General features: G+C 34.2%; 1 protein-coding gene across 1 annotated transcript; it reads left to right on the plus strand.

Annotated features, from left to right (window-relative positions):
* Positions 1 to 199: 199 nt before the first annotated feature.
* Positions 200 to 9,999, plus strand: LOC112017775 (putative cyclic nucleotide-gated ion channel 8). Its single transcript, XM_024050227.2, has 8 exons — positions 200 to 325; positions 2,086 to 2,259; positions 3,461 to 4,046; positions 5,899 to 6,111; positions 6,621 to 6,925; positions 7,842 to 7,953; positions 8,331 to 8,567; positions 8,793 to 9,999. Exons 2-8 carry the CDS (start codon positions 2,201 to 2,203, stop codon positions 9,522 to 9,524), a joined length of 2,244 nt encoding a protein of 747 aa, XP_023905995.2. The 5' UTR covers positions 200 to 325; positions 2,086 to 2,200; the 3' UTR covers positions 9,525 to 9,999.
* The last annotated feature ends 541 nt before the right edge of the window (positions 10,000 to 10,540 follow it).

The raw sequence follows: 10,540 nt of genomic DNA on the forward strand, positions 1-10,540 counted from the left end.
AGTAATCCCAAATTATAATAAATGCTCTAAATTAACTCTTACCCAAAAAATAGAAGAGCCTCTGAACACGCGCGTGAGCGCGTGCTCAGAGGCTAGTAGATAGATAATATAGATAGATAGATGAAGACACACGTGTCCCACTTTCAAAAAACAAAAAGACACGCGTGTCCCCAAAATCAGTTGTGAAATTTCAACCCAAAAAATTAACTCATTTTCGAATAGTACCTTCCTTTTGCATAACCATAATAACGGTCTGACCCTCCTCAATATCATCAAACAAATCTCTCTCTCTCCATCTCCTCTTCAAACCCTAACGATTATCTCTGTAAGTTCTTCCTTTCATCGCTCTCTCTGTTCGCTTTTTCAGTATTATAAATGTGTTTTTTAATTAGCTATTTGATTTAGTTTTTCTTATTATTTCATTTAAAATGTACCTCTCTTTTTTTCTTTTTCTTTTTATGATGGTTTTTGAGGCAATGCTATACATGATCTTATTGTTATTTGAAGATTTGGTATTGTTTAATTGTTAGTATAACATAAATAAATTATGCCAACCATTTGAAGCAATAAGAAAGCACCATATAAGAACCAATGAAATTTTTTCTATGTCAATTACAAGGATTAAGCATAAGAAAACCCCCCAAAAAATAATAATAATAATAATAATAATTTGTGCCTCATTCAAAGCCACATGAACATCTGTGACAATATTAATAATCCCCTTGTCAATACTTGTGCTAATATTCTTCGTCTTGTAATTGATGCCTTCACTGATTCATGGAGGAGATATATAACATGAAACCGTTGGCAAAGTTCACTTTGCACTATTTTATTGCTTACATCAAATGGGTTTGGGTGAATTCGAACCAGTTTCTCCTCATGCGGTTTGTTTTTTCTTTTTCTTTTTTTTCTTTTTTGAGAAACAGGTAGAAAACCTCTGTTTATTAGTTTATATTTATTTTTTAAATGAAGGGGGGTAAAAAAAACGAAGGCTCATGACTAGTTAAGCATGTCATTGTTGGTGTTTTGTTGGATACTTTAATTGTTAAAGCTTATGCTGCCACAAATGACTCTTATTTATCTATTATTTTGCCACTTGTGTAAAATTGGTCATACCTATTGCACAAAGCTCCCATTTTTGTGGAGTATGGGAAAGGTTATAATGGGCAAGTTTACCCTCAATTTATTGGAGAGACTAATTTCCATACTCAAACCCGCAGTTTGTCACTTTTGGTGGAAGACATTTTCTATCGCACCAAAACTCGACCTCTCTCTTGTGTAAATTTGGTAATAAATAAATTTTAATTTGTGGGAAGTTTGCGGCAATAGGTATCTACTTATTATATTTTAACACCAATAAGAACTCCTCATAGGAAATAATGCTTTAGAGTCTTGATTAGAGAAGGCTAAAGAAACTATTATAAAAGAAATACAACAATCTAGTCTACTTTAAGAATTATGATTGACAAGGTTCAAGCAATTGTCACTTCGGAAAAATTAATGAAATTACCTTGTTGGATGGAGAATGGATGTAGGCCAATAACAATGTAAGATCTTGTATTCTAAGGATGTGTTATTTGGTATTTTCTATTTTATACTTGTACCTTTATTTTTGACCCGGGGGTTCTATTCTTGCACAAACTCTTTAGAGCCTTGAGAATTAGCAGAATTAAGAAAATTCTTAGCATGTATACTTGACTTCGGGTATCTGTGACAGGTTTCACTACAAAACTATACTTGTCGTTAAGATCCATGACTTTAAAATATCTGAAATGCTAATGCTTTTGATAATTATATACAGGAAAACTACAATAATAGTGGTACTAATGAATTCAGTAATTTTAACTGTTTATTTATTTTTTTGGGCTTCATTTCAGTTCAAAGCTAACCTTATAGTACAAAATTTAATGGTCTACAATGCAATTCTGCTACTTTTCTTTGGATATTCAGACTAGTTGACATGTTGGAAATTTATTATTATTATATATATACTCAGAGAAGGTATGATACTTTGTGAACACAGTATTTCTCTTATGTACTATCATTTTATTGACAGTCTCTTACCTTAGTTTATTTGCATTACAGGAAATTTGATTTATCATACTTGATGTTTCCATATCCCATTTAGTGGTTTGACTTAAGCTTACCATAGAATTCTAACACTCCAATATGACGTCAATGTAATTGAGGATTCTACAAAATGTTTGATTGCGGTTACAAGTCCCAGTACATTGGTGGCCAGAGGGAGAAATTTGTAAGGTAAAGAATGTATACTGCATATGTTGTTCCTTGCTATAAATGATTCCCATTGCTATTCTATAAAATTTAAAGATTATTGATTGATAATATATATATATATATATAAATGGTTCTTATTTGATACTTTTAATTGGATTAGCAAGGAAAAATAATTAACTTCAGTTCAATGAACTCAATTTTAGGTAAAATGAGACTACTGGGTTTTGTTGCTTTTGACTTTAGGAAATGCAAATTCTCTTGATGTTGGATGCTGAATATTGTATTGTATATTTGTCACAATGCCTCCCTGATTAGTTCATTGATCAATGGAAGGGATGGAAATAATGTTAGCAGGCTGGAAGAAGTTGTACTTTCAGAAACGAGCAAGGGTTACTTTGAGTAAAAGTAACCTTTCTAGTTTACCAACCTACTTCATGTCACCCTTTCCTATATGCCAGGTAGCATTGCTAGATGATTCAAATAGATTTTCTGTGGGGTGGTATAGAGGAAGAGAGGAAAATTCCTTTTGTAAGTTGGGACATGGTTTGTCCCCCTAATAAATTAGGGGGAGTAATTATTCAGAAGCTTGGTATTTTCGGTTAAGATTTATTATGAAAGTGGCTGTGGTGCTATGCAACCGGATGGAATGCTCTTTGGAGAAGGGTTGTTGGGGCTAAATATGGAGAAATGAGATCAATGGTGTTCGATGGATGTAGTGGTACTCATGGGGTGAGTGTGTGGATAACAAGACATGATTTAATGAACTTTTAGAGTTTTCACTTCTTCTTTTTTCGTTTTGTATATAATTTGCATCAGAGATGGACACAATTTTTCATTTTTTTGATATTATTTATCCTGTTGCTTTATATATAATACGAATATTCACTTTGATTTAGAAAAGATATAGCTAATGAGTCTATGACTCACATATAGTTTACAATCAATGATATATTTGTTAATCACAATTTTTGATACAAATTTTTTTTAAATGATCTTTAGTATATAGCACCTTAAATAATAGTTAGTTGCACAATGAACTAGTTCAGTATATAGTAAAAGGGTGCTTCTAAAATAGTAGATACCACATTTTTTTAGCATTATGTTCAAAGGAGGCATAGGAGTAGTTTACATTTTACTTGCAATGATTTCATCAGTGGTTCTTCTCTATATGGATATACAAAAGCAGTAGCAGTGATTGATTTTGAGGTTGTTGGCACTGTAGGTTGGATGATCTTGATTCTACAATGTCAATGCCTTCTGGTGCTGCTGGAAAGAAGCGAGCCATATTTAATTTAGAGGGGCTAAACCTTACTGGTCGTGCAAAGAAAAATTCATCAAAATCCTTTAGGTATGGAATGAAAGTGGGATCAGATGGACTAAAGACAATTGGGCGATCACTCAGGTCTGGAGTCACCCGGGCAGTGTTCCCAGAAGATCTTAAAGTATCTGAGAAAAAAATATTTGACCCTCAAGATAAATCCCTCTTGTTATGGAATAGGCTTTTTGTCATATCTTGTATTCTTGCAGTTTCTATTGATCCATTGTTTTTCTATCTTCCTGTCTTCAATCATGCATCAAATTGCCTTGGCATGGATACAAAGTTGGCAGTCACAACAACTACTCTGCGGACAATTCTTGATTCTTTCTATCTTATTCGTATGGCTCTTCAGTTCCGCACAGCGTATATTGCACCATCTTCTCGGGTTTTTGGACGAGGTGAACTTGTGATAGATCCTACACAGATAGCCAAGCGATATCTACAACGTTATTTCATTGTAGATTTACTGTCTGTGCTTCCTCTACCTCAGGTTTGAGAAACCATGCTCAGTTTCTTTGCTCTACTAGCTTGCATGCCTATTTAAATCTATAGACTTCTGTGTCTCTAGAATGACTTCTTTTACTTTTTTTCTCTCAATAATGATATCTTTTACTTTTATTGTATTAGAAAACTATGGACCTTTTTGTAATATGCCTAATTCCATCTTGCAGCATCATTTTCCATAAAATTTAATGGAATAAAAATATATTTTATTCTATTTGTGTTTAAATTGTTGAGTTTGTTGCTTTCTATGAGTTCTAAGTCTTAAACTGTGAAAGTTTGAAAGCACATGGATGCAAAATACATCTGTCAGCAAACAATTACTAATTACATCATACATTAATTTTTTAGATTTTTATACTTCCAGATCAATGATTTTTCACTGTCTAAATCATAGAACAGATATATGCCGTTTAATTTCTTAATAATTCTTGAAAACCAAGCAACCAAATTATCCAATGAGATCAGAACCAGTGTTGAAACAGATGTGTATGGTTTACAAGGGACTTTTTCTTTTCCAAATTTTTCTGAATAACAATTAATGGATTTCCTATGGTTTAGGGAATTGTTAGTAATATTTGTAAAGATGACCTCTGGATATTGTTTTTTACAAATTGCAAGGCATAATTCCTGAAAGTTTAACTAGAAGATGTAAACTGGAAGAGCTAGTCATTATGCATTTTAGTAGGAGCATTAAACTGAATGTCTTTCCTAACTTATATTTATTTTAGAGTAAAAATAAGTTAAAACCATTTCTTGAAACAGTGATTTGCACTGCCTCACATGATGCAATATCGCCTCCCTCCCCCCCCCTTTTTTTTGTCTTTCGATAAATATAGCACTATCCATTGTTATGTACAAAATATTCAGCTCTTTGTATTTTTAGTATTTCCTTGCACAATTTATGCTATAAAAGAAATTGCAACTCCTACTTTTGTTGGCCTTGACAAAATATTTTGCCCCTCTATTGTGTTGAAAATGAGTTGAAAATAATTTTAAATGTATAACTGCAAGTTAATGAACTAGGTAAAATAAATCACTGCAAGTAAATGAACTAGGTAAAAAAAGAATACGAAAACTTGAAAAGTAGAAGTGGATGAGTTATACTGACCGTCAAAAGTGTACTTGAGAGAAAGGATTGGATTCCACTACATACAATTACATCGTTGAGAGGGGTGGACAAATTACACACAGTGAACTACATACACATAATGCATGCATTGCTTTAGTGAAAGGAAATGCTAGCATACTCACATTTAACTTACAGGCCTCAGCCCATGCATTTCTCTCATGGAGTGAAAATAGATGAGATCTGCATGAGAGAATACTTAGACAAGTAGATCTATAATAAAAGAACTTGGAATAGGTCAACATACTATATTTTACTGGACTTTTACAGGTAATTAGGTATGTTATTAGCAAGAATCAGAACATTTTGTCATTTCTACTACCAGTTACCCTTAGTTGAATACAGATATATGCCTACATGATTAGCTTTGTGGTTTTTTTTTTTTTTTTTTTTTTTTGTGCATCCTTAAAATTGAAATTATATGATATATAAGATTTGCATCCTGCATGCATAACTGGTCATATATGGCTCTGGATTCTTGGCCAATTTTTTTTTTCATGAAATTATATGATTATATATAAGATTTGCAGTTTTGCACAGTAGTAAAATGACTATTTGAAGACTGGTCCTATGCTAATATGGCTTTCCTTCAGCATAATTGTTCCATTTTGCAGCCTTAGTGCTGAGTTCTTCATTAATCTAGAAGTGTTCCACAAGTTCTGGAATAGGAAGAAAGCGTCATTTGATTTTGTTTTATTCTCATTATCTGCAGATTGTAGTATGGAAATTCCTCCAGAGATCAAAGGGCTCAGAAGTATTGGCTACGAAACAAGCATTACTACATATTGTCTTGTTTCAATATGTTCCAAGATTTGCCCGCTTCTTTCCTTTGAATGCAGAACTTAAAAAGACTGCGGGTGTTTTTGCTGAAAGTGCTTTGGCTGGTGCTGCATACTATTTGCTTTGGTATATGCTTTCCAGCCATGTAAGTGTTCATACTTCTTTTTTACATATTAGGTGAAGCTCTCATGTGAGTGTTGTGTCTAGTATGACACAATAATCTAAAACTTGGAAAGGGAAAAAAAGGTGCATAGAAGAATAGTGAATTGTAGATCAATGTCGCCTTTCTTATTCTGATGAGCCCCAGATATCGTGTTAATATCTTTGTTTAATAATGTACATAAACAAAAATATAGAAAGGATTTCTAAAGAGAAGATTCTATACCTCCCTCCCCCTTCCATGTTAGGAAGAAAATAGTTTTATGAGATCAATCTGCCATTATTTTAATTTATATATACAAGGCATTTCATAAAAGAGGAAAAAATTACTTGAAGTGATTGAAGATATTTATGTTGCACATGACCTTTTTTTATATGGCTGACAGTCTGCTTTGAATTGAATTTTTCATCTCTCCCTCTGATTGTTTCAGAGTTCAATTTTTTGGTCTTGAACTCAATTTGCACATTAAATAACTTTTGGATGAAAATTTTCAGATAACCGGGGCTTTTTGGTACTTATTTGCTGTTGAGCGAAATGACACTTGCTGGCGGCAAGCCTGTAAGGATAGTGGAAAATGTGACATAAACTACTTGTACTGTGGGAATAAGCATATGGAAGGTTACGGTAATTGGGAAAAGATCAGTAAGGGTGTTCTTGGTAGTCGTTGCTCTATTGTTGATGAAGATTCACAATTCAATTATGGAATTTACACAAATGCTATATCATCTGGCATTGTTGCATCTAGGACTTTTTTCTCTAAATTTTGCTACTGTTTCTGGTGGGGCCTGCAAAATTTGAGGTATCTTACTTGGTAGATATACGTGCACAATACTTGCTTTTCTATTCTTGATAGGCTAAATGCTATTTAGTCATTTAGCTCTGTCACAAATGCAATATATGCATGTGGAACTTACCCATCAAAAAATAGAAAAATGAATAATTTAAAATGATTTTCCTTTTTCTACTTTTTTTTTTCTTTTTCTTTCGGGCTTAGGCATCTATTTATATATATATATATATATCATTGAGATACTTTTTTAATTGGTAGCTTCATGATAAGCATAGTACATCCATGAGCAGATCCATTAGATAAATTTTCTTGGTCAGCCAACTAGTCAAGTACTAGCTTAATAGGTTCACAAGCTAGCCAAAGTCAGAAGGCTTTAGATTTTTATGAAAGGCACTGATAAATTCTACTTTCTCCAGAATTGAAGAAGTTAGTATTTAAACTCAATTTTGGCTTTATTAGTTATGCAGTATTTTTAGACATTGTCTCTCAGTAAGTCCTTTTATAGTGCTGATTGTGGATATTTCAAAATGATATATGCTAGATAGTACATAAGGAATTTCCAATTTGTCATAAGTTACTCTTGTTCCCAATCTTTTAACATGTTTGTGACTCAGAAGTAATGGAATTCTTTTAAAGATCAGTGAATGCAGCTAGCCAAAATATTGGCCCTAATGGATAACCAAAATCTCTATATTGGATTTGTACTGTAGGAAAAAAGGAAAAAAAAAATTGTGCAGGCATGATCACTTGTTAATACAATTACATAATTTTCAAATATGCAATGATACGTGGTAGATTGCTGCATCATGCGATAATTATCATTGTCATAATTATTAAGTTTAGTAAAGTAAAAAATGCTAATTTCTGAGTTCTTAGCTCCCAACATCTCCGTTATTAAAGCACATTGCTATTTCAATTTCTACAGTACACTTGGTCAAGGGCTTGAAACCAGTACCTACCCTGGAGAGGTTCTGTTTTCCATACTAATAGCAATTTCTGGGCTCCTACTCTTTGCACTTCTGATTGGAAATATGCAGGTGAGTTTAATACTACAATTTTTAACCACTTCTTCAAATGACTATTTTGGGTTGCGCATGAGGACGCTCATGTTAGTATTATTACATATAAGTGCTGAAACATATTTGGATATTCTTTTTCTGATAATTAAAGCAAAATAGTAATTGGAATTGCTCCTATATCTCATTTTTTGAGAATAACATTGCTTGACAACTAGTTGTTGTTGGCACAAATGGACGAATCATATGCATTTTAAAGTTCTCTTTTTAAAGGAAAGTGGAACTATGAATATAATTGTGGAAACAGTTTAAATTGTGTATGCAGATTTTATGTTTTTAAGGAAGTACAAAGATTTTACAATAATGCTGACCTTTAAGGTATCCTGTGATTGCAATAGACATACCTCCAGTCTCTTACAGTTCGTGTTGAAGAGATGAGAATCAAAAGGCGTGATTCTGAACAGTGGATGCATCATCGCTTACTTCCACAGGATCTGAGGGAAAGAGTTAGACGCTATGACCAGTATAAGTGGTTAGAAACACGAGGAGTAGATGAAGAGAGCTTGGTCCAGAGTTTACCAAAAGATCTCAGGAGGGATATCAAGCGACATCTTTGTTTGAATTTGGTGAGAAGGGTAAGTATATAAAAAAAATTATGTTATAACTTGAATCACCAATAGGATATCTAGCATTCTTTCATTTGTCTTAAGCCTATAGAGCATTCAGTTCATTTTTCAAATAAAAAATTCCTTTGCTATTTAATCTCGATAGCACTTTGAAATCAGTCTTGTATCCTGCCTGTGTCCTATCTTGCAGATGTTTATTCAAAGAGTGTGAATTCTATATGATGGTGTATGCAGGTTCCTTTGTTTGCCAATATGGATGAGAGGTTACTTGATGCTATCTGTGAGCGATTGAAGCCCAGTTTATACACAGAGAGAACCTACATTGTTCGGGAAGGGGACCCGGTGGATGAGATGCTCTTTATCATTCGTGGGCGCCTGGAGAGTGTCACTACAGATGGTGGAAGGAGTGGATTTTTCAACCGAGGTCTACTGAAAGAAGGGGACTTCTGTGGAGAGGAGCTTCTAACTTGGGCACTGGACCCTAAAGCTGGTTCCAACTTACCATCATCAACTCGGACAGTGAAGGCTTTAACTGAGGTGGAAGCCTTTGCCTTGGAAGCAGAAGAGTTGAAGTTTGTTGCCAGTCAGTTTAGGCGCCTTCATAGTAGGCAAGTTCAGCACACCTTCCGCTTCTACTCACAGCAGTGGAGGACCTGGGCTGCCTGCTTTATCCAGGCTGCTTGGCGACGGAATCTCAAGAGGAGAGCTGCAGAACGTCATCGTCAAGAAGAGGCAGAAGAAGAAGAAGAGGAGGAAGCATTACACTATGGTAAAGAATATGATGATGTAAGGGCATTAGTTTCTCGAAGTGATAGTACAACTAGGCTTGGTGCAACTATCTTAGCATCCCGATTTGCAGCTAATGCCCTTCATGGTCATAGGCTTCGGAACCCAAGTGCTGGAGGCTTGGTGAAACTGCAGAAGCCCCCGGAACCTGATTTCACAAATTATGATTCAGAGAACTAGTTTGTTTATTTTAGATGTTGAAAACCAAGGAACTGATGTTGCTAGCTCTTGCCATATACTACGGTCATTGCTCATTCCCATTTGCAAAACAGTATTCTTCAACTTATTCTAGGTGATGACAAAGAGTGAATTTTTTTTCTGAAAGGCGGATTGGTGCAGGTCTCTGTATGGTCTGAGTGGCAGACCATTAACTCTCTTCTTCTTCTTGATGACCCATTAGACTCGATGGACCTTTCCTGGCAAAGGTTGGACTACGTGTAAAAGGCTTTATACCATGTAAAGAGACCCATTGCAAAACATGGCTAGAAGGATAGGACCAACACCTGGTCTTTGCCATGACTTGCATGTGTTTAGTTTATTTGTTTTGTAAAAAGTATCTCAAAATTTGAATGCAAGAAATTTGTGACATCAAAAAGCTGCTCTACACGAGTTAGTTGAAAGTTTCAACAGGGATTCTTCATATTCTTGAATAGAAGTTTCCAGTTCTTTAATTTTAAGGCGACATCACCAAGGTTAACTTTGGGACAAAAGGAATATATGTTTACTATCTAAATATCATACAAAAAAGTTGTGAATACATATATATTTTTTCAAGGTGCAATAATTTATTGAGAATCAATTCTTAAGAATTGTTCTTTAGTTGGAAATTGTGTTACACGTACTGTTTTGGATTTCCTGAATCATGGGATCATCCCCCAAAATTTAATGAAACTCATGTTATTCTCATTCCCAAAGTGAAAAATCCAACGAAGATTACCCAATACAGACCTATTAGCCTTAGCAATGTTATTGTAGGATTGCTTCTAAGGTCCTTGCTAATAGATTAAAAAAATTTCTACCACATATTATTAGTGAGAACCAAAGTGCTTTTATGTCTTAGCATCTTATCACAAATAATTTTCTCATTGCCTTTGAAACAATGCACCATATAAGCCAGAAAAAGAATGGAAATGTGGGGGAGATGGCCCTTAAATTAGACATGAGTAAGGCTTATGATAGGGTCGAATAGGATTGTC

This window comes from Quercus suber, unplaced genomic scaffold, assembly GCF_002906115.3.
Source record: "Quercus suber isolate HL8 unplaced genomic scaffold, Cork oak 2.0 scaffold_280, whole genome shotgun sequence".
Taxonomy (NCBI): domain Eukaryota; kingdom Viridiplantae; phylum Streptophyta; class Magnoliopsida; order Fagales; family Fagaceae; genus Quercus; species Quercus suber.

Coding starts and splice junctions, on each gene's coding strand:
- LOC112017775 (XM_024050227.2), top strand. CDS start 2,201: ATGTTTGATTGCGGTTACAAGTCCCAGTACATTGGTGGCCAGAGGGAG. Junction 4,047..5,898: donor CTGTGCTTCCTCTACCTCAG/GTTTGAGAAACC, acceptor CATTATCTGCAG/ATTGTAGTATGGAAATTCCT. Junction 8,568..8,792: donor GTTTGAATTTGGTGAGAAGG/GTAAGTATATAA, acceptor TGGTGTATGCAG/GTTCCTTTGTTTGCCAATAT.